We start from the raw sequence: 24,400 nt of genomic DNA on the forward strand, positions 1-24,400 counted from the left end.
CCTTACGGGGTAGACAGAGTCAGCAGTCTTGAGTCAGAAAGGCTGACAGGCCACGTTCAGCTGTTAGGCTTACTGATAGAATTGAATTTGAAGATTACAAAGTAAAAATAGCACTCTGGAATAGGATGACTCCATCCAGAAATACTAGTTTAGTTAGTTTTAAAAATAACCTTTGCCAGAAGTTTCCACGCGTCGTAAGGCTCAGTCTAGTGGAAGTTTCCACGTGTCGTATGATGTAATTAGAAAGAAAAAAACTAAGGAACATTATTATTTTATCATTTATCCAACAATGTCATTTTAAAATCAGTTTTTATATTATATTTCTATGAAAAGGATGTCTCGCTGACTTATGAATTTCTTCTCGTCGTAAAGTTCCATTTAGTGGAAGTTGCTAGGCTTCGTAAGTTTTTCAAATGAAAGAAAAAATAAAACAACATTGCATAGGCTCCCCACTTCTTTTCCAAGGATATCATTATTCTGTACGAGACTCTTGGCTCAGTCTAACCCGTGAGGAATAAAGATGTGAAAATATATACATGTATGTATCATTTATTTTACCAAGTCAACGTAACACCATTAATAAATTGGTCGAAGGTTACCTAACGTCGTAAGGGCCGGACTTATACACGTTTCCACGCGTCGTAAGGTGTTCCAAATGAAATAAAACACAAAATAACATTTCATCATTCATTTTAAACAAGTCATTTTAACATCATTTCTTATTCCTAGTAAAGGGATTTCTGGCTGACGGCGCAGAAGGTTTAAGATTTCCCTTGGTCGGAAGTTTCCGCGCGTCGTAAGGGACCGCGGGGCGGGAACGTACTGCGCGTGCGTACTCCGCGGGTAACTGTGCGCTGTTGTTTTTAAGAACGAATTTCACCTGGATGAAAAACAAATTTAATTATTAGAATATACCTATTAAGGCAACTGCGGCCTTAATTATTATTGACTTGACTTAATTATCTTTATTATAGCACATTATCACTTATATTTGTGTGCCGTTTGGTTTCCGGGACTTCAGAATAGAACCACGCCATACCTTTCGCATGAAAGTCGTAAATAGCGACTAAGAGATAGGCTTTTCAACTTGGGATACCTCTTGTAGGCGATGGGCTGGCAACCTTTCACTATATGAATCTCAATTCCTCCATTAAGCCATACATCTACACGATACTGTTGGCTCTGTCTACCCCGAAAAGGATATAGACGTGACTATATACGGTTTTGTACGTAACTGTCAAATATGACAATGAACAATGTATTCTCTAGTCCACATTCCTTTTCTAAGTTTGGATAATTCTGAAGTTGACGTTGTTGAAGAAAATGCTGCAGTGCAGTTTGTTACCGCTTCTTCTGCGCTTTGGAAGCGGCAGTAACCTTATTTTATGTAATTTATTCGACGTCAACCAATGTTGTGAAACCAAAAGATATGACAATTATTAAGTGATGTAGAAGTGTACCATAATAATGAATAAAAATGTTGATTTTAAATTTATTGGCATATCCCTTAGTCACATTTTACGACATCTAAAAGATATGGAGTTGTCCTATTCTAAAGTGGCGGTAACCACACGGCATTCTCATTGTAATTAACAGTTAACTTACTCTCTTCGGCGTACCTAACGCCATGATTTTCTGCAAATCCTGTTTCTTATCGCTGGCTGTCTGTTTTTGAAAATTCTTGACTTTCTTCGCGACAACTGTCGGATTCTTCGCCACATTCACTTTCCTCTTATCAACTAACGTTTTCACAACGTTTTCCACCATCTTTTTCCTATTTTCTACCATTTTGTTCTTATTTTCTACCAACTTGTTCTTATTTCCTACCATTTTGGTAGTTTTTCTTGTTGTTGTTGTTTCATCGACTTTTTCTAATGTTTTAACAGGTTTCTCGTGTACTTTTACATTTTCCTGTTCATTTTTAACTATCACTGTGTTGACATTTTTATTTTTAACGGCCGCTGTTTCTTCCGTGTCGCAATTTCCATTAGCGCCAGCTCTGTTATCGAAAAAATTCTTAATGCTGTCGGCGAGTGCTAAACTATTCTTGATCTTCTTCAATTTATTATCCCTCTTGTTGACTATCGAATTTATTTTTCTATCGTTCTTCTTCTTCTCGGCTTTGATTTTTTTCGCGTTATCGTTGCTGTCCATTTTCCGCTTTTTTGTACTGTCCTTTTGTGTGTCTTTTTGTATGCGTTTCTTTGCACGTTTTTGTACATTTTCCTTATTTGATATATCGCCATTTTGTTTTATCTCCGTAGATTCGACAGTCCAGTCGCCACCCTAAGGAAACGAAATAATTATCAAACAAACATGTATATACCTATAGTCACGTCTCTTTCCTTTGCGGGGTAGACAGAGATAACAGTGAAAGGGCACGTTCAGCTGTGTGACTGAATCATAAAATTAAGATCCAAATAGTGACAGGTTGATAGCCCATCGCCTAAAAGAAGAATCCTAAGTTTATAAGCCTTTCCCTTAGTCGCGTTTTACGACATCCATGTGAAAAAGATGGAGTGGTCCTTTTCTATTTTTCTATTGGTATCGGGAATCACACGACACGTATATAAGTAAGGTACCCTATACATAAACTTGGGATTCTTTTTTTAGGCGATGCGCTAGCAACCTGTCACTATTTGAATCTCAATTCTATCATTAAGCCAAACAGCTGAACGCGGCCTATTAGTCTTTTCAAGACTGTTGGCTCTTTCTACCCCGCAAGGGATATAGACGTGACCATATGTATGTATGTATGTATATACACACATATCATCACGTCTATATCCCTCGCGGGGTAGACAGAGCTAACCCATCAGACAGACAGGTTGTTAGCCCATCGCCTAAAAGAGGAATCCTAAATTTATAAACCTATCCCTTAGTCGCCTTTTACGACACGGATTACGGATTATTTTTTAAAGAATAGGACCACTCCTTTTCTTTCCCATGGATGTATGTATATATGTACCATATACACATATAAGTACTTACCAAATTCTTAGTTTCATCTCCAGCCTTCAATTTAGCGACATCTTCAATGATGCTGATGCCGGCGCGACTTTTTGCTAATAGACGTTTCCGATGTTTTCGACTGAGCCCTGACAAACATACACAAATTAATTCAAAATCAGATTGAATTTGTTAGGTTCCAAATATATCCCGTGGAACCCTACGGACACCATTGGAACCCTATGGACCCCAATGTGATCCTAGAACCCTTTAAACCCCAATGTTAAGCTATAGACTCAATGGGGTTCCAATTAATTTTCTTGGAACGCTATGGATACCTACGGAAACCCTTGTGGAAACGCTTTTGACTACTGTAGAATATCGTAAACTAAAATAAAAGTAACACCCTTTGAAACTCAATGGGACCCTTTGGAACCCTCCCTTTTAGCGACAGCTCCACCAACCGACACCGACACCGTGACGTGAGGATAGACAGATAAACAACTGACACATAAACTGTGATGTTTCATAATAGTTTTACTGCGTATTTATGGAACCCGGTGCAAACCTTTACACAAATATAGGAACCCAATGGAACCTTACTTTTGTCGATTAATTCCTTTATATTATTATGAAATCGCCTCAAGTATCAGAATCAGTTAAGAAGCCAAATATATCCCTTTGGAACCCAATTTACACTTATGGATACCTATGGAACCCTATGGACCCCAACCAATGGTATCCTATGCACTACAACAGAACCAGAACCCAATGACACCCTATGGACCCCAATGGAACCCAAGAGTACTCCATGGACCCCAAAGCTACCCTATGCACAACAATAGAACCAGAACCCAACAGCACCCAATGGACCCCAATGGACCCCTACCTCTCAGCGCCAGCTCGTCAGCCTGCTCCACCAGTCGAGTCTCTGTAATCTTCAGCTGTTTGGCAGCCTTCTGCGGCCTCCAAGTGGCGGGCTTCTCATCTTCTCCATACACTTCTTCCACTGGTAACGGGTATTCTTCATTTGCCAGTTTTTCGAATCTAAATGGGAGGAGGGTAAGATAAAAAGAAGCATTTGAACGAGAGATAATCATATATTCTACTAATATTATAAACGCGAAAGTTTGTGAGTATGTCAGTATGGATGTTTGTTACTCTTTCACGCAAAAACTACTGAACCGATTACTATGAAATTTGGTATGTAGGTAGCTGAAAACCCAGAATAACATATAGGCTTTTACTTTTTATCCCGGAGTTCCCGCGGGATTGATTGTTACGTCATGACAGGGTTTTAAAGCGGACGAAGTCGCGGGCGGCCCCTAGTAAACTCTAAATTAAAAATAGACATAATTAAAAATTATATAAATTCCCGGCACCAATAAAAAAAGTCCACTATATCTCTCTCATGGATGCCGTAAAAGGCGACTTTATAACTTGACATTCCTGTTTTAGGCGATTGGCTAGCAATCTGTCACTATTTCAATCTCAATTCTATCATTAAGCCAAACAGCTGAACGTGGCCTTCCAGTCTTCTCAAAACCGTTGACTTTCTGCCTACCCTGCAATGGATAAAGAAACAAATTACCTCTCCAAACAGATTTTCGTCCTCCGATGCGCCTTAGAGGAGGCGTTGGCCAGTAGATCTTTCAGTAGGGCGGCCAGCGCACGCGCAGGCACGGGCAAATTTGGCAACTCCACGTCCACGCGGCCCGCGCGGGGGTCCAGAGGCTTCTCTCTGGGGCAATAAATATATATATCATACATACATACATATAATCACGTCTATATCCCTTGCGGGGTAGACAGAGACAACAGTCTTGAAAAGACTGAATGGCCACGTTCAGCTATTTGGCTCAAAGAATAGGACCACTCCATCTCTTTCCCATGGATGTCGTAAAAGGCGACTAAGGGATAGGCTTACACACTTGGGATTCTTTTTTAGGCGATGGGCTAGCAACCTGTCACTATTTGAATCTCAATTCTATCATTAAGCCAAACAGCTGAACGTGGCCGTCAAATAATATTCTCTATAAATCCATAAAACCAAAAATCAGTCTCACCCGTCATCTTCATCATCTTGTTCATCATCACTGGTCTGATCATTATCATCGTCTTCTAATTCCAGCTCAAGAGCCTCCGGGCCTCCGCGAGGGCACCCCATCTAAAAATAATTACATATGTACATATGTAATTATATAATCACGTCTGTATCCCTTGTGGCGTAGACAGAGCCAACTGCGAAGTAACACGTAATTTAGTCAAGTAACTCGCATTCTAGTCAAGTAACAAGCTTATTTAGTCAAATAACACGCAATCTAGTCAACAAACACGCAATCTAGTCAAGTAACACGTAATCCAGTCAAGTAACACGCAATCTAGTCAAGTAACACGTAATCCAGTCAAGTAACACGAAATCTAGTCAAGTAACACGTAATCCAGTCAAGTGACACGTAATCTAGTCAACTAACACGTAATCTAGTCAAGTAACACGTAATCTAGTCAAGTAACACGTAATCTAGTCAAGTAACACGCAATCTAGTCAAGTAACACGCAATCTAGTTAAGCCACACGAAATCCAGTTAAGTAACACGTAATCCAGTCAAGTAACACGTAATCTTGTCAAGTTACACGTAATCGAGTCAAGTCACATGTTATTTAATCAAGTAACACGTAATCCAGTCAAGTTACACGTAATCCAGTCAAGTTACACGTAATCCAGTCAAGTAACACGCAATCCAGTCAACAAACACGTAATCTAGTCAAGTAACACGCAATCTAGTCAACAAACACGCAATCTAGTCAAGTAACACGTAATCCAGTCAAGTAACACGCAATCTAGTCAACTGACACGAAATCCAGTTAAGTAACACGTAATCCAGTCAAGTAACACGTAATCTTGTCAAGTCACACGTAATCCAGTCAAGTGACACGTAATCTAGTCAACTAACACGTAATCCAGTCAACTAACACGTAATTTAGTCAACTTACACCTAATTTAGTCAAATATAACACGTAATTTAGTCAACTTACACCTAATTTAGTCAAATATAACACGTAATTTAGCCAAGTAACACGTAATCCAATCAGCTGTGCCATCTCACCATCCGCCAAGCGGCCGCCGCGTGCTCGTAGCGCGCGCCGGGCCCGCTCTGCCGCAGCAGCGCCGTCAGCAAGCGGCGGCTCGCCGTGACCAGCGGCGGGGCGGCGCCTGCGCACATGTATGTCGCGAACGGACGCAGCAATTCCACTATGGACGAGTCGGGAATCGAACCTGATGACACCTGGTAGGTAGATGATGTTTTGATATGTATATCTAATATTATTAAGGTTATAAAGCTGAAGAGTTAGTTTGTTTGAACGCGCTAATGTCAGGAACTACCGGTTCGAATTGAAAAATTATTGTTGTGTTGAATAGAACATTTATCGAGGAAGGCTTTAGGCTATATAACATCACGTTGCAACGATAACGAGCGAAGAAGTAATGGAAAATGTGGAAATAAAAAACGGGGAAAATTATTCATCCTTGAGGGCTTCAATGATACCCGAAATAAGAAAATTTTTATACCAGTTTTATTAAGTTGGACAACTCTCAACTTTATATACATAAATGTATCTATATTGATATTTCAAGAAGATTAATTCATTAGATAACTGGTAAAGAGGTAACAAACAAACATACTCACATTCGCATTTTTATTGTTGGGCTAACATAACATATTATCACGTCCCTTTGCGGGGTAGACAGAGCAAACAGTCATCAAAAGACTGAAAAGCCATGTTAACCTGAATGATAAAGAAATGAGATTTAATTTATGTTTGAGTTTAATTTAGGTTTATTTTTTACCTTAGCAAGCTCTTCTAGGTAACAATCTATTAAATGCATAATCATTGATGTTGCATTTCTAGCGTAGTGCGGCGTTTTAGGAGCTAGGACACCTGAAAATATACATACATACATACATATAGTCATGTTTATATGCCTTGCTAGCTTAATAATGGAATTGAGATTCAAATAGTGACAGGTTGCTAGCCTATCGTATAAACAAAAAAAAAACCACAAGTTTATAAACCTATCCCTTAGTCTTATACGACATCCATGGAAAAGAGATGGAGTGGTCCTATTCTTATTCTATTGGTGCCAAGAACCACACACCTGATTATACATACATATAATCACGTCTACATTCCTTGCGGGGTAGACAGAGCCAACAGTCTTGAATACTGGAACTGATAAGCCACGTTCAGCTGTTTAGTAATTTATTTTTACAAAAAATTCCTGTTCTATAACATATAAATAATAAAGAATTTTTGCTAAATTTATGCAAAATCATATAAATGGTCTACAGTAACTAAATTAGATTTTGTATAAGATATATGATTGTATATGTTATTAAATAAACTGTAAATAAAATAAAATATATTCTAATATTGTAAAGCTGAAGAGTTTGTTTGTTTGAACGTGCTAATCTAAGGAACTACTGGTTCGAATGGAAAAATTCTTTTTGTGTTGAATAGACCATTCATCGAGGAAGTCTTTAGGCTATATGACATCACGCTGCAACTTAAAGGAGCAAAGAAATAATGGAATATGTGAACAAAATCGGGGAAAATTATTCATCCTTGAGGGCTTCAATGATGCCCGAAATAACTATTCCGCGCGGACGAAGTCGCGGGCACAGCTAGTAATACATATTCTTTTTCTATTGGTGCCGGGAACCACACACCTGATTATACATACATATAATCACGTCTACATTCCTTGCGGGGTAGACAGAGCCAACAGTCTTGAATACTGGAACTGATAAGCCACGTTCAGCTGTTTAGTAATTTATTTTTACAAAAAATTCCTGTTCCATAACATATAAATAATAAAGAATTTTTGCTAAATTTATGCAAAATCATATAAATGGTCTACAGTAACTAAATGAGATTTTGTATAAGATATATGATTGTATATGTTATTAAATAAACTGTAAATAAAATAAAATATATTCTAATATTATAAAGCTGAAGAGTTTGTTTGTTTGAACGTGCTAATCTAAGGAACTACTGGTTCGAATGGAAAAATTCTTTTTGTGTTGAATAGACCATTCATCGAGGAAGTCTTTAGGCTATATGACATCACGCTGCAACTTAAAGGAGCAAAGAAATAATGGAATATGTGAACAAAATCGGGGAAAATTATTCATCCTTGAGGGCTTCAATGATGCCCGAAATAACTATTCCGCGCGGACGAAGTCGCGGGCACAGCTAGTAATACATATTCTTTTTCTATTGGTGCCGGGAACCACACACGTGATTATACATACATATAATCACGTCTACATCCCTTGCAGGGTAGAAAGAGCCAACAGTCTTGAATACTGGAACTGATTGACCACGTTCAGCTGTTAAGTAAATTTTTTTTGCGAAAAATCCTATTCTGTCAGGTAAAAATAATAAAGAATCCATACCATCTGGTCCAGAAAGCATGTTGCTGTATTTTCTACATGCTTCTAAGTCCCAATCGCATCTGTGGAGGCATCGCAGACTGCCTCGCAGGTAGCGCCTCACCAGCTGAAACATTAATGATAGATGCATACATATAGTCACGTCCATATCCCTCGCGGGGTAGACAGAGCCTACAGTCTTGAAGACTGATAGGCCACGTTCAGCTGTTTGGCTTAATGATAGAATTGATATTCAAATAGTGACTGGTTGCTAGCCCGCCGCCTAGAAGAAGAATCCCAAGTTTACAAGCCTATCCCATAATCGCCTTTTACGACACCCATGGGAAGGAGATGGAGTACTCCTATTCTTTTCCTATTGGTGCCAAGAACCACACAGTAACGGTAACGGTTTCATAATAAATACTTAGATAGATAAACATCCAAGACCCAGAACAATCAGAGAAAGTTAATTTATCATCATGCCCTGGCCGGGATTCGAACCCGGGACCTCCGGTGTCACAGACAAGCGTATCACCGCTGTGCCACAGAGGCCGTATATATGTACAGTTGAAGGTATTACCATAAGAAACTTATCCATCCGATGGTGGTCAATCCCGTACCACTCCGTAGCCAGCACCTTGAAACCAGCCTTCACCATCATAACAGCATAGTTTATCTGCTCGGCTGGAAATTGATCCAAAATGGCCGCTATGTTCTCACAAAGCTCCTCCTATAAAAACATAATCAGGTCAAAACTAAATCTACTTGCGTTGCATTTTACTACACACATACATAAAATCACGTCTCTTTCCCGGTGGGGTAGACAGAGACTAAATCTTTTCACTTGCCACAATAACTCTCTTCATGCAAGCTCGGCGGTTTCGGAAATATATATATATGCATTATACTATTTATAAAGTGCCGTGTGGTTCCCGGCACCAATACAAAAAAGAATAGGACCACTCCATCTCTTTCCCATGGATGTCGTAAAAGCCGACTAAGGGGTAGGCTTATAAACTTGGGATTCTTCTTTTAGGCGATGAGCTAGCAACATGTCACTATTTGAATCTCAATCCTATCTTAAAGCCAAATATCTGAATGTGGCCTATCAGTCTTTACAAGACTGTAGGCTCTGTCTACTCCGCAAGGGATAAAGACGTGATTATATGTATGTATGTATCTATTTATAAATACTACAGGTATTAAGTGACTGACTTGCTTGCTGACCATGAATTATTGTAACACGATTTGAAATGTACACACATACATACAGATAATGACGTGTATATCTCTTGCTGGGTAGACAGAGCAGTCTTGAAAAGACTGAAAAGCCATGTTCAGCTGAATGTCTATATAATTGTGACGTCAATAAGTGATACCATGTATCCAAATTTGAAAATAAATCTATTCTATTCTAATCTGAGATACAGGACTAGTCTTAGTTCAGGTGTCAATCTGCCATAATTTTATAGAAGGCACTGTTATATTAGCCTAACACCTAAATATGACCCAATTATCTTAGAATTAAGTTTTTATATTGTTCTATTTAACTTAACTGTAATTGATGATGGTAAGCAATAAACTTATATTATTAATGGAATTGAGATTCAAATACTGACAGGTTGCCCACCGCCTACATGAGGAATCCCAAGTTTTTTTTTTTTGTCACCTTTGTAGTGGATAGAGACGGAGTGGTCTTTTTCTTTTTAATATTGGTGCAGTGAACCACACAACACTTATATATTAAGAGCTGATAGTGTCTCTTATAGGATAGTCAGAGCCAATAGTTACAAGACTCAAGGTTTTTAAATGTTTGTTTTCATTCTTCAAATTAAATAAAATAAATACCTGAATTAATGGTTTGTCCGACATCCAGACTGCATAAAACAGGCCCTTCCATACACGGATGAAATCATCTTCTTTAAATTCTGAAAGCATTTCGATAAGGATTTGTTGGGTAACATCTCCTCACACAGGATATAAATTGTTCTAGATCTATAAAAAATAAATATGTGAAATATTTATTTCAGTAATAAATATTTAATTATTATTTAGTGGAAAGAGGTAGTCTCTGCCTACTTCTCCCGGAAAGAGGCGTGATTTTATGTATGTATGTATAAAAATTAACAGACCATTCATGCAACATAATATGTTTATTAGTTATGGTATAGTTAAGACACCAATTTTTTGTTGTGGAGAATAAACAAAGTTCCTTTTTATTTTTATTTATTTTATTTACAATGTTGTTATTTGACTAATGGATAGGCTTATAAACTTAGGATTCTTCGTTTAGGCGATGGGCTAGCAACCTGTCACTATTCTTTAATTAAGCCAAACAGCTGAACTGCAGTGGCCTATCGATATTTTCAAGATTCTTGGCTATGTCTACCCCGCAAGGGATATAGATTCCAAGACCAATCTCCAGATTGTTCCACCTGGATCTGTGTTTACTAATTTTTTTCATATTTAATACCTACTACAGAGTAAGACAACAACTTAACTTTATTAAATAATAACAAATTGCAATTAAGTTTGTTTATGAAAAAAAAAAACTAAATGATCATCTTCATGACCGACTAGGACTACTTTCAAAACATGATTACATACTAATTTAAGGTTATGTATACATCACACAAAACTCTGGTTGTCCTTCACAAATGTTAAATCTCAGAAAAATGGACATTAATAGGAAAATTCATTACCGTGTCCTTTCTGGAAACAGCTTACAAGCCATTTTTTCAAGGTTTTGAGTACACGGTCGCGCGATTTCTTTTCGTTTCCCGAAAGCAGCCGTGCAAATTTTATTTCTTGAGCGACAACTAGAACTTCTTGCTTCTTGGGCTTCACTATCACTTTCTTTTTGATTTTCTGAGATTGCCTGTTCAATTTACTTCTAGGCTTTATTTTAGCCATATTTTTAGTTTTATTCCGCATGTTACAATGTTTTTAATGTTTTGGAGAATGTGGACTGTAGGAATGTGAAAAAAAAATCGATTATGGAAAAAATCGATTAAAAATCGATTTTTTTTAAAGTAAAAATCGATTTTTATACTTGATTTTTTTTAAATTAATAATCGATTAAAAATCGATTTTTATAATCATCCAATAAATGCACTCCGAAATTGTTTTTGTCTTCTGGCTTTGAGCCCGGAACGCGAACTGCCAAAGAATACTATCATAGCTCCATAATATTACATTAACGCCATCTGTGCATTCTTTCTGTGCTCTTAAAACAGTTTAGATGATTAATTTAATCAAACATTCTCTAGATGGAATTAGTCGATGAACAGTATTTTACCGACATTCAGTTGATATTTTATTCATTATTCGTTGCTGAAACTTCATTTTTCAAACTTGATTGTTATAAACTTTAATTTGTGTTGATTATACAGGGTGACATTTAAAACAACTGCATCCTTTTAAACATAGACTATACCCATGCTTCTGAGCCGTTTGAGCCTATTTTTATTTAAATTAAACTTCATAATTTTCACATTTAAAAAACCCTAAAAAACTACGTCACACGCTTTATTAAGACCAATACTACAAAAATAATTTAAAACTAAACTTGTAAATAAATGTCTGAAAAATAAATTATTTTTCAAGATCAAGTAAAGTACAGAGTTGTCGAGATCGCTCAGCTGAATGCATTGTGTCATTGACCTCTGAATCTTACGCGTCGCTTTTCCGCCGGCCGGAGTGATATTACGTATTTAGGATCGTGGATTTTGATACTTTTATTTTTTTTCGTACTTTCTGAAATATGAACCGATATTTTTTTCGTTTTACGTTTTTAAATATCCTTTAGATGAGTCACACTTAACAGTTAAATTTATGCAGTTGAATTAAATGTCACCCTGTATAAGAACTTACTGATTCTGTTGTTTATTTTTAATGAATAAATCTATTGATATAATGTATATGGCGTTTATTTTGACATAAATTGAAAAATTTGGAAAAAATCGATCAATATAATAAAATCGATTATTTTCTTAAGAAAAATCGATTATTTGTTAATCGATTTTTCATACTTAAAAAATAAATCGATTATATAAAAATCGATTTTTTATCAGCAATGTCACATCCCTAGTGGACTGTGGAGTGGAAGGGTAGTTAAAATGTTATAATGACGTTGACATTTTACAATTGAACTGAATTTGCTTTTTGATGCTAAGAAACATAGACTGCTGCGGCCTGCGCCTTATATTTTGAATTAATACCCTTCGGTTTTTCTTCGATATAATTTGTACTATGGAACGTTTATGTTAAAAAGTTAATTGAGGATTTCATTTCAATAGGTACATGTCATGTCCGTCATTGTCCGTTCGACAGCAAAATAAAATTATTATACGTACAAATAAACTTCAAATTATGAACGTTGCCAAATAAAAAAAAAATGGTGACAGTTGACATCACAGCCGTAAAAAAGATAAAATATAATTGTCAATGTCACAATCCAACAATCCAATCGCAGTTCGCAGTCGTACTGTCACACACAGAAAATCAAAAAATTGCGTAAATTGCCCGCTCGTACTCTGAAATGTGAATTTTCATCTCTGAAAAATGTTCAACAAAGTTTTACAACGGGCCTTACGGTTCCGTATAAAGAAGAGTTACCCTACGAATATTTACGATCTAAATAGAGGGTCTACTATAGCGGTTCGGAGGCCGTATTCCGACGAAGTACGAAGGGCGCAAGCCCAGAGCGTTGCGGCGCCTGGGCCGACTATATTCGACAAGATCATTTCAAAGGAGATCAAAGCTGATATAATTTATGAAGACGACTTGTGTTTAGCTTTCAATGATGTGTCTCCGCAAGCTCCTGTCCATTTTCTGGTGATTCCGAAACGTAGGATCGCGAGATTGCAGGATTCCGAAGACAGTGATAAGGAGGTGAGTGGAACATTTGTAATAATAATAAAGGCGCAGTCGCGGGCTAGAACTGCTAATCTTGTAGACAAGAAAGTTTTTTAATCACCTTCAAAAAATTGATGGTTCCCATTTTGACCTGTATGCATGTATGTTTGTCCGCGTATCTCGCGTGCCGCTGAACCGATTTTCAGGAAAGTGTTTGTTACAGTTAGGAGAAGGGTTTTAGAAATTAAACCACCATCAAAAATTTGGATTTCATTTGAAAGCAGTTCTCTATTACCATTACAAAAGTTATAATGTTTGTTAGTTTCGGACATTCATTGTACAAATCTTTCATCCTTTATATACCAATTTAAAACAAGATGTTTAAGTTTCACCAAAATTTCTTTTAGGCCAGACGATGGAAATGTTTTATCTTTCACCGCTGCACTATCACAAGAATTTCATTAATTAAACAGTGTTATCAATCTTGTTTATCAGCATTCCCGTGTTATGACTCAAGAGATAATGTATAATTAATTATTTAACTTTTTTTCGCTTGTGACTAATTTTGCAATGATTTTAAGAAGTTCTTGTAGGCGATTGGTCACTATTGAAATCTCTATTCCATTATCAAAGAGCTGAAAGTGGCCTTTCAGTCTTTTCAAGACTGTTGGCTCTGATTATGTATGTATAGTACGTAAAATATATATTTCGTTGTCTACAGATACTGGGCCACCTGATGCTGGTGGCCCGATCCCTAGGGTCCCAAAGGGCACCCTCGGGGTGGAGACTCGTAGTCAACAACGGTCGAGATGGTGCTCAGTCAGTGTATCATCTACACATTCACGTCTTGGGTGGACGGCAGATGGGATGGCCTCCGGGATAATGCGATGTTGAGGTATTATACAGGGTGAATTTTTATTCACGAACTTCATTACTCTCCGTACCAGTTGGTTTATCTGTCTTAGGTCATATGAAGTAAGAAAGCTGGCAGTCTACCAGTGCTTATAAACGTAGACATTTATATAAGAACAAGCACCGAACAAGTGCCGTACGTCGCTGATATGTTGCGAAAATCTTTGGTTCAAAAATAAATGTTTGCGTGAGTTGCCTAAGTAGCACAGGTGCTAGCTTTCTTTCTGATATACAGCCTTAAAATAATTTACTTTTGCTATATATGTTTATGAAAACTTACTTAGTTTTATTGTCCAAATATGCTGTGTAAATTTCCATTGTGAATAAAAATTGACCCTGTACGTAAAGAGGTAGTTGTTATTTAGGTAATTGCTGCTGAACTGAGACATCAACTGGAAACATTTAAAATGTAATCACGGTTAAAATGTTATTTTGATATCCCAACTCTGATACTGTAGTGGATCTGTTTTGTTTTAATTATTCTGTATTCTGTCTGATCCCCTGTTCATGGGGGAAAAGAACAGAACGGGAACAATATTCCGAGTCGTTCAGAACGGACGAAACAAATAATAATAATGAAGAGTGGATCCCTTTTGAAGTGAAAATAAATATTTATCTGAATTTAATAAAATAGTACACTGACAAGAAATGTTGTCAAATATGTTAAGTCAGGTTCCAAAAAAGGCTACGAATGTTGGCTCTTGGACATTGTCTTTTCCCCAAACTGTTGTAACAGGAGCAACAAACTCTTAACAAATCCCATTTGTTGGCCTAGTGTGTACACAGCTTTATAGTATTTTTTTTTTCATTTATGTTCTTGTCAGCCTGCTATATTATTATGCTTTTAAACGTGTTGCTCAATTGTCCAAAATTGTAAGGTAAAAGGGAGATTTTTGTATTCATATGAAAAAAACATTCCTTAAAATGTGGTGATAATTTTTTTTTGTTGCCAAAAATTGTTTTAATTATTTGTGCTATGTAGAAAAATAAAGTCACAAAAAGTTTACTTTTGTGACTTTATTTGTCTACATAGCCACATTTAAGAATTTTATAAGCACAAATTAAATTTTGTGTCATAAAGAATTTAAATGTAAGAGATTTTTCCTGCAGGACATGTTTTTATTTTGTAAAACTGTATATTTTCTTTGAAAATAAGTAAATGCACAATTATTTAAAAAAAAAAAATTACAAAATCTCCCAATAATTTCGTTGAATATTTAAAAATAATTTTAATGGTAAGTAGTTTTTGTTTTGCCAAAAATATATTATACCAAATAATATGTGCCATTGTGATTTTCATAAAAATATTTGAAGATAATGTAAATAACCTTACTTGACTATAATTATATTAATAGTCATGCTTAAGGTAAATTTTTATGACCAAATTAATATTAATTGTGAAAATAATGTATTAATTTATACAATTCTATTTAAAAATGATATATTATTATGAGTTTATTGAGGACAAAAATACACAAATATATAAAAATTGGATCTAATAAATAAATTATTTGTAACTATATAAAGTATCTTTGACTGTAGTAAGTTGAAAGCTGCTTAGTAAGTTTTCCTATAAAAAAATATACCAAAATTAATTGTTATTAAACTTTCCATATAAATTGTTACTGTCATACGATCTAATTATTTTGGATTATGAAAAATAATTAAATATCTACAAAAAAATAACTAATTTTAAATATTTGTGCCCAATTGTATTTCATTTATTTTTTGTTATATTTCTTATAAAAAAATTGTAGTATTTCGTAAGTGCCTTATAGGTGTATTTGGCGTCATAATAATTGCCATTGGTAAGTAATAAGTAATAGTTTTAGTGCAATAATACAGCCAAAATAATTTTAAGTTACAAAATAAGGAGTGAACACGCTTATTGGTATTAAATTATTAGTTTTTTTTTTTTATAAAATGTGGTTCTTTATTGTACATTGAATGCGTTATAAATAAAAATTACTATATTCATTTAAATGTATGAAAAAAAAATTAAAACAGCAGCTTTATTTTAAAGAAATATATGTATTTGAATACTATTAAGCGTGTTTTATGGAGGTCGTAAAAAGAAAATTGCCACAGTTTGAAGGTGTTAAAAAGAACTGACCGACAGTTTGGCATATTTTCAATCAAAAAAAAAATCTCATTGTCTATTCACATAGAGTATTTATCTTATATAAAAAATATTAAAAACTCACTTGTCATAGAGTATTTATTTCTCAAAATTTGATTGAATTTCAATATTAACAATTTTTTTTTCCTCATAATTTCTAAGTTAATATTTAACGTGGTCTCGTGTTTAATACAACTTGCGGTTTTGTCTACCCCGGTTGGAATAATGACGTACAATGATATATAAATACATTAAAAGGTAGATTTTAAACATAATTATTATGTTGTTGCAATCACTCTCCTTACAATCTAGAGATTTGTATACGTACCTTTAATTAAAGACATATTTTAATTTTTAAAAGTTATAATTAAAGCTATTCAGTTCTATATACTTGCTTTTCAGTTTGAGCTTAGAATGAGCAATTTTTTTTAAAATTTACAATTTTTTATTACTCTGGACAACATTCAAGATGTTTTTCCATTGCGTCGTGGGTGCTTGTTTAACTATATTTCTAGCTTTATATACTATACTTTCTACAATACGTTGGGTGCATGTAATAAAACAATGTCTCTAGTTTGTAAGACGTATCCGCCTAGAATCTCAGAATTTAGTCAGAACTTTAGTAGTATAAAATATATAAAGAAATCCAAATGATAGTAGTATAAATATATATATATAAATATGATCTAGTCAAACTTGTTCGCGTCGGTTTTACGGCGACAAACTGTGGTAATGGACCAGCCGTGAAAGATTGCATAAAGATTTTTAGGAAAGGTCATAATTGCTTGCAGAAGGGGCGAAGTTTGGAGTACGACTTCAGGTTCAAATTAAGAAATACTTATATTATTTTAAAAGGATAGCGTTCTTCCGTTTTTTTTTTTTGATAGAAGAAAAGGAGAAAGTGAAAATTTGTCGGAAATTCCCTAAAATTTCCTGAGATTTTTATCCAAAATGAATACAGTTCTGCAATGATGGATTTAACCCTTAACTAAAAGTCGATGTAATTTTGATCGGTTTGGGTATTATGTATAAGGCCTCAGAATGTGTTTTTTTTTTCATTTATCAGTAGAATTAGTGTTGTTTTTTTTATTATTATTATTTTAATGTTACTCATAGGTACTCCCAAATTACTTGATCATATTCAAAATTAATTTTCCTAATAAAATCTTATTTGAAAATAACGGCTGCAATTTCGCCGTTTTAAAAATATATAAATAAAAATTACAAATTGTGTTCAACTTGTGATTACAAAAAAATTTTTTTTTTTGGTTTTTTTTTTCGGAGTACTTGTAACATGTTAATTTAGATTAAGGGTTGTGGGCGCGTCGTTTATGTTAGTTTGTTTAAATTTAACGTTTAAACTTACGTAACTTATAACGTCGTTAAATGCTGTTTAGAATTTAGCCCATGTTTAAATTCTGTAACCAAAGGTTTGAATAAATGGTTTTATTATTAATTTTTTCTGGTTTATTTTTTATTTAAAAGTTCAGTTAAAGAAAGGAAACCATTAAGTTAGCATGAAAATATTGATGAACTAGAGGCCACCCGCGACTTCGTCCGCGTGGAATCAATCCCGCGGGAGCTCAGGGATAAATAGCCTTTATGTTATTCTGGGTCTTCAGCCACCTACATACCAAATTTCATCGTAATCTGTTTAGTAGTTTTTGCGTGAAAGAGTAACTAACATCCATACTGACATCCTGACGTACAAACTTTCGCATTTATAATATTAGTAGGAAGTAGGATGTGAACGAATCCCGGCCAGGGCATGATAAGGTAAGAATTTTTTTGATTGGCCTGGGTCTTGGATGTTTATCTATATAAGCGTTTATTATAAAATACAGTATCGTTGAGTTAGTATCTCGTGACACAAGTCTCAAACTTACGAGGCTAACTCAGTCTGTCTAATTTGTCCCGTATATATTTATTTATTATTATTTATATTAGGTAGGACTATGTTCATTTTCTAAAGAAAACAAAATTGGTATGTAACAAGATTTTAAAAAAGAAACCAAAGCTTTATATAAAATCAATATATTAAATATATTTTTTATACATTTTGTAAAACAAATTCAAATAAATAGGTAGGTATATTAATAATACTTTTTGCTTAAAAATTATTCCACTTCATATACAATACACTCCACTTAAAGTAGATTTTATTACATATTTCATAATTTAAAAAAAATATAATTGTTCATGAAACTATAATATAAATTAAATTATCTTTATCATTGCCACGGTAAGATGGTCACGTTCAGCTGTTTGGCTTTATGATAAAATTGAGATTGAGATTCAAATAGTGACAGGTTGCTTGCTCATCGTCTACAAGAGGAATCCCAAGTTGATGAGCCTATCACTTAGTCGCCTTTTATGACATCCATGGGAAAGCTGTCACTAAGCCAAACAGCTGATCATGGCCTATCAGTCTTTTCAAGACTGTTGGCTCTGTCTACCCCGCTAGGGATATAGACGTGATCATATGTATGTATGTGTATTATTGGTGCCGGGTACCACACGATAAAAACGTGATTAGGTATATGTATTCAAATTCGTGAAATCGGGACTTAAATTAACCATTAATTTTTCTCATGCGTACATCTATGCCTCTTCAAACCACTGCTCTGAGTGAATTGGCTGTGGCAAATGTCACAGGTAAACGGTTTCTCACCCGTGTGTATTCTCATGTGCAGTTTCAAATTACCGTTGACAGAGAACTGTTTCTCACATACGTCACAACTGTACGGCCTTTCGTCCGAATGCACTTTCATATGCTTAGACAAATTGCCGATTTGTTTATTGCATACTTTACACGTATAAGGTTTTATGCCGCTGTGCACTCTCATATGCCGCTTTAACTGTCCAGTTTCGCGAAAACGCCTTTTGCAAACTTCGCACGCGTAAGGTTTCTCGCCTGTGTGCACGCGCATATGAATTTTCAAATAACCGTTATCGGAGAACGGTTTTTTGCACACTTTGCAAGCGAACGGTTTCTCACCGGTATGAGTTCGCTCGTGAAGTTTGAAACTAGCCATTTGCGCGAACTGGCGCTCGCAGAAACTGCACGAATACGGTTTCAAACCTGTGTGCACGCGCATATGTACTTTTAATGTGGTGTACGCTGTGAAATTCTTCTGGCAGACATCACACGAGAAAGGTTTCTCGCCTGTATGCTGCCTCTCGTGTATAGATAAGTAACTTTTACTCGAGAACTGTTTATTGCAAGTTTTGCAAGAGTAAGGCTTGACGCCTGTATGTATTATATATATGTGTCGTTTCAAATGAGTTCTCTGCGGGAACCTGCGCCCGCACACATCACAAACGTAAGGTTTCTCGCCGGTGTGGGTCAAAATATGCGATTTCAACGTCTGACTGTGCACAAAAGATTTGGAACATACATTGCAAACGTGTTTTTTCTCACCCGTATGCGTTTTAACATGCTCCTTGAGACCCTTCTTCTTCTGAAACTCTTTGTTGCATGTCGCGCACTTGAATTTCTCTAAGAAATGTTTCGTTATATGCTTTTTGAATGTTGACGCTTTAACGAATATTTCTTCGCATACAGTGCACGTATATCTGTCGTTCACGCTATGTGCGGCGGCTATATGTTTTGTCAACTCCTTGTTCTCAGTATATATGCTGTTGCACAGTAGACATTTGTATGTTTTCTCGCCAGTGTGCAGTTTCATGTGCACTTCTAATGACCCGTGGTATGTGAAACGTTTCTCGCAAACATCGCAGGAATATTTTTTCGTCTTTTTTTGCTTTTCTGAAAATGGAAATAAAATTTATATACATATATGATTCTTGTTCATTTATTTTAAACTATTCCACATTTTATCCATTGATATCGTGAAAGGCGACTAAGGGAAAAGCTAGCAACCTTTCACTGTATGAATCTCAATTCTATCATTAAGCCAAACAGCTGAACGTGGCCTATCATTCTTTTCAGTACTGTTGGCTCTGTCTTCCCCGCAAGGGATATAGACGTGATTGTATGTATGTACTCGTCTTTTAGGCGATTTATTGCCTTTAACGATATACATGGAGAAGATATGGTGTAGTCTTATTTTAAAGTGCCGGCAACCACACGGCTAATTATTACACGTAGTTTTAATTTTACCTGAGTGCGTGTATTTCGTTTCTAGTTGATTTAATGGCGTCTGATATTCATCTGAAATAAAAAATTCATAATAAGTGACACGTCGAGAGCCGATGATCGAATAGGTAAGGTGCCCGGTTAAAATGCGTGATGTGCAGAAAGGCACAGGTTCGAATTCCACCTAGGCCATGTACCAATTACTATTTTAAAAGTTATGTACATTGGTTGAAATACTAACAGATGCTCTTACGGTGTGGGAAAACATCGTGAGTAAAACCCGCACATTCAGACAACTGGATGTGTAACCATGATCGATCCAATACGGGTTAGGTTCCCCTGCAAAGGTTGCGGAGATCGGACGGGAGTCGCTTCGTGTGAAAACCTGACAATCTAGCTGCCTGAATATGCAGATTTCCATTACATTGTAAATTTCCATGTTCCGTGTTGGTCCTGGCTTTAGAATATAAGCCTTTCCCTTAGTCGCCTTTTGCGACATTAATGCGAAGATATAAAAGGGGTTCCATTCAAAAGTGCAGAGAACCACACACAAATCCATGAAAATTGGCTCACGATATGTCGGCTCTAATAAGTTTGTAAGCCTATCCCTTAGTCGCCTTTTACGACATCCATAGGAAAGACATGGAGTGGTCCTATTCTTTTTTGTACTGATGCCGGGAATGTACTCGCATGTATGTACTTACCATCGCTCTGGTCCGGACTCCAATCATGATGACTCTTCAACACAGACAATGGCTGGTCTTCCAAATTAACAACAGGTTTGATGAATATTTTCATTGAAGCGATTTGGCCGGAGTCTGGAATAAATCATTTGCTCTATACAATCAGCAGAAACAGCTATCAAAATATACAACGGCCTCAATGGATGATATAAAGTCGCTATCTCTGAATGCCTTTAAAACTAAATTAAAACTGTGGCTTATCGAAAAATCGTTTTATACTGTTGACGAATATTTCTATAAAAAATAAATTTTGACAAGAACATTTAATATGACATTATTTTAATTTTCATTTCAATTTTAATTTTCATTTAATTCAAATTTTTTGTATTTTTGCATGCCATGACTGGTTAAATACGCGAAATGTATATGCTTTGTAACACCTATAATTGTACCGCATTTATAGCAAATAAAGTATTTGTATTTACCTAAACGTCACAGGTATGATTGTGGCAACACAGGTACCAAAAAGTGTGAAGCCCCACGTTGGGCGCCACACTTTTTGCCCAAAATGTAAAATTTTAAGGTTAAAAGCGTGTAGTTTTAAAGACTACACGCTTTTTAACCTTGTCTAAAGCCAAGGTTCTTGATCTATGCCTCCCAACTTCACCAGGTCTAATTTTACAAATTGTACATTTAGGTCAAAAAGTGTGGCGCCCAACGTGGGGCGTGGGGCAACTGGGCTTTATAAGAGATTTGATAACTTTTTCACATGGTCAGTTACATAGACTCGTCTTGGCGACATTTTTACATGAAAATGTTTCGTCCACAACCTAGGTACTTTGGAATTGAAAGCGAAACTACGTCATTTAATTTTACGAAAACCTAAAATAAGATTTAACGCTGATACCAACATATATTAAACTAACAAACTCAATATTAATACCGCGTCACCGCAGGCTAGGGTGCCCAATAAGCTGGCACCATTAAAATGAAAAAAAAAAAAACTATGGATGAATATTAAGTCATGCAGAGGACTCTTAATAATCATATGTTGATTATTATTTGTGGAACCATACCTCCATAGTATTTATTTTCATTGGCTTCTATTTGATCCGATTCATCTTTGACGTCTGAAAATTTGAAAGAAATTTTTTTAATTATTATACGCATTTTCTGAGACGCGTGGAGTTAAATTCTCGGAGGAATGGAATTCTCGTTTCACGAGAACATACTCGCGGGCGTGTTTACATACATACTTACATAAATAGTCACGTCTATATACCTTGTGCCTGCCACATATAGTTGTATGGTTTTATGATGGAATTGAGATCCAATAATGACAGGTTGCTAGCCCATTTTCTAAAAAATGAACTGCAAGTTTATAAGCCTATCCCTTAGTCGCCTTTGACTCCTCACTCAAAGGAGACCAGGGTATGCCGTTGACTATGGATCCTGGATTGGGTGGGTCAGGCTTTCACACATTTGCAGGGGAACTTAACCCGTATTAGATTGATCATGGTTACACATCCAACTGTCTGAATGTGCAAGTTTCTTGACAATGTTGTCAGTCACAGTAAGAGCATCGGTTAGTATTCAAACTAATGTACATAACTTCGAAAATAGTTGTGGCGACATCTCTACGCCACTCGTCACAACATCCAATCAAAAATCGCGAAGAAATTGACGCGCTCAACCAATAGCAGCGAAGAATCTAAAACGCGATTTCAAAGATTTCACGGATTGGAGCTATATATACAACCTCCGACACAACATCGTCTGTCGCGCGGTTCCCCAGGCATCACACCTAGCCTGGCGGAAGATCTTCCCTTTGGTGGCGGTCAAGCCGAATCATCGCTCCCGCTAAATAGTCATTTGTACATGGCCGGGGTGGGATTCGAACTTATGCCTTAAGCGCCAAACGCATTTTAACCGAGCACCTCATCAATTCGACCTCCAATGTTCATCTTGCACATACATACCTTCGATATCGTCTGTTTCTATTTTCACACCTTTGTTCAAATGTTCATCTGAAACGGAGATTTAAAATGTATGCAGATATGGCAGCGTCTATATATATATATATATATATATATATATATATATATATATATATATATATATATATATATATATATATATATATATACTAGCTTTTACTCTCAGTTTCGCCTGTGTGAATTTAGCGCAATCTACAAAAAGCTACGAGTAAGCGGTGCTTACCTTCAATGATTTGCACATTTAGCAATTAACGTAAGTAATATATATATATATATAACACTTACGTTAATTATATATATATATATATAAAAAATTTAAAATGCCATCTACAAAAGTGATGATTTGAACCTGTGCCTTTCTGCCCATCATGCATTTTAACCAGGCACATTACCAATTCCACCACTGACTTCCTATACTATGTAAAAATTTAGTTTAAAAAACTAACCTTTGGATTCTTCAGAGTAATATTGTCTAAACTTTTGTTCGCAATCCAAAACTTGTCGTTTGAAGAGTGAGGCGTCCCGTAATCTTAATTCGCATTGGCTACAGACGTTGATATGTTTGCTGTCTCTTGGTACAGGTGTGATCTGCAATAATAAATATTGTATCTTTGTTTTAGTCACATGAAGAGATTAAAGCCTCTTAAAAAAAGAAAAAATCAAATTTGTACCAAAAAGCCTCTCTTTTTTTTTAGTTCTTATATTCTTTTTTTTCTTGATGTAAATAAAAGTTTATTTATTTATTCTTTATTGTAACAATTTTAATTTGTGAAGTACAATAGGCTGACTTAATGCTAATAGCATTATCTAACAGTCTACCATTGGGTTAAGCAGAGAACCTTTGTGATAATAATAATGTATAATAAACATAATTTCTAGACAATATATACTATAAAACTGAGATTTCGGTTGACAAGCATCCTATATATTTATAAACAACTCACGTTAATATTAAATGTTTCCCTTAGCATGACTGAAAATGTTTCAGCGGTAATTTCGTCATTAAATATTGCAGAAGAATTGTTGAAACTGCCTTCAGCGTGGCAACAGCGGCACAAACAATTCACATTCCAAATTTCTGACATTTTCACAGACATGTAAGTAGATTTTCATTCATTTTTCAAAATATTACAAAAATTTAATACTAGGTACCGAGCGATAATACAACTTTACTTTACTTTACCTTTAGCTTTTGATTCTTTCAATTTACCCGAGGTGACACTAACATTTTTCCAGTTCTACTCTTAAAGGTAAAGAGCAAAGAATATGTGTTAGGATTATGGATGGATTTTATATATATACATACATAGGTATGCATGTACCTACTATACTAGGTAGAAATAAGCACC

The 24,400-nt window shown here is 35.6% G+C and overlaps 3 protein-coding genes across 3 annotated transcripts; 1 reads left to right on the forward strand and 2 right to left on the reverse strand.

Annotated features, from left to right (window-relative positions):
- Positions 1 to 673: 673 nt before the first annotated feature.
- LOC106136561 (ribosomal RNA processing protein 1 homolog) lies at positions 674 to 11,349 on the reverse strand. Its single transcript, XM_013337154.2, has 12 exons — positions 11,087 to 11,349; positions 10,233 to 10,312; positions 8,965 to 9,114; positions 8,409 to 8,511; positions 6,800 to 6,891; positions 6,057 to 6,236; positions 5,016 to 5,116; positions 4,541 to 4,690; positions 3,839 to 3,996; positions 2,992 to 3,098; positions 1,606 to 2,286; positions 674 to 880 (listed from the first exon to the last, which is right to left on the reverse strand). Exons 1-12 carry the CDS (start codon positions 11,316 to 11,318, stop codon positions 713 to 715), a joined length of 2,202 nt encoding a protein of 733 aa, XP_013192608.2. The 5' UTR covers positions 11,319 to 11,349; the 3' UTR covers positions 674 to 712.
- Positions 11,350 to 12,843: 1,494 nt separating this feature from the next.
- LOC106136560 (adenosine 5'-monophosphoramidase HINT1-like) lies at positions 12,844 to 14,944 on the forward strand. Its single transcript, XM_013337153.2, has 2 exons — positions 12,844 to 13,277; positions 13,963 to 14,944. The coding sequence occupies exons 1-2, from the start codon at positions 12,948 to 12,950 to the stop codon at positions 14,122 to 14,124; spliced, it is 492 nt and encodes a 163-aa protein (XP_013192607.1). The 5' UTR covers positions 12,844 to 12,947; the 3' UTR covers positions 14,125 to 14,944.
- Positions 14,945 to 18,361: 3,417 nt separating this feature from the next.
- On the reverse strand, positions 18,362 to 24,218 carry LOC106136544 (gastrula zinc finger protein XlCGF57.1). The gene is made up of 7 exons (XM_013337124.2): positions 23,996 to 24,218; positions 23,498 to 23,639; positions 23,034 to 23,081; positions 22,131 to 22,184; positions 21,076 to 21,189; positions 20,396 to 20,446; positions 18,362 to 20,041 (listed from the first exon to the last, which is right to left on the reverse strand). Exons 1-7 carry the CDS (start codon positions 24,146 to 24,148, stop codon positions 18,852 to 18,854), a joined length of 1,752 nt encoding a protein of 583 aa, XP_013192578.2. The 5' UTR covers positions 24,149 to 24,218; the 3' UTR covers positions 18,362 to 18,851.
- Positions 24,219 to 24,400: the final 182 nt, after the last annotated feature.

The sequence above is a fragment of the Amyelois transitella genome, chromosome 30, assembly GCF_032362555.1.
Source record: "Amyelois transitella isolate CPQ chromosome 30, ilAmyTran1.1, whole genome shotgun sequence".
In the NCBI taxonomy this organism is placed as follows: domain Eukaryota; kingdom Metazoa; phylum Arthropoda; class Insecta; order Lepidoptera; family Pyralidae; genus Amyelois; species Amyelois transitella.

What these genes read in the sequence shown, in the direction of transcription:
- LOC106136561 (XM_013337154.2), bottom strand. Translation starts at nt 11,318, where the DNA reads ATGCGGAATAAAACTAAAAATATGGCTAAAATAAAGCCTAGAAGTAAA. An exon ending in CATGCTTTCTGGACCAGATG is followed by an intron (nt 6,892 to 8,408) that starts GTATGGATTCTT and finishes GTATATTTTCAG; the next exon opens with GTGTCCTAGCTCCTAAAACG. An exon ending in CAAGATGATGAAGATGACGG is followed by an intron (nt 4,691 to 5,015) that starts GTGAGACTGATT and finishes TTATTGCCCCAG; the next exon opens with AGAGAAGCCTCTGGACCCCC.
- LOC106136560 (XM_013337153.2), top strand. Translation starts at nt 12,948, where the DNA reads ATGTTCAACAAAGTTTTACAACGGGCCTTACGGTTCCGTATAAAGAAG. An exon ending in CCGAAGACAGTGATAAGGAG is followed by an intron (nt 13,278 to 13,962) that starts GTGAGTGGAACA and finishes CGTTGTCTACAG; the next exon opens with ATACTGGGCCACCTGATGCT.
- LOC106136544 (XM_013337124.2), bottom strand. Translation starts at nt 24,148, where the DNA reads ATGTCTGTGAAAATGTCAGAAATTTGGAATGTGAATTGTTTGTGCCGC. An exon ending in AGAAACAGACGATATCGAAG is followed by an intron (nt 22,185 to 23,033) that starts GTATGTATGTGC and finishes TCAAATTTTCAG; the next exon opens with ACGTCAAAGATGAATCGGAT. An exon ending in GAGTCCGGACCAGAGCGATG is followed by an intron (nt 20,447 to 21,075) that starts GTAAGTACATAC and finishes TTTTTATTTCAG; the next exon opens with ATGAATATCAGACGCCATTA.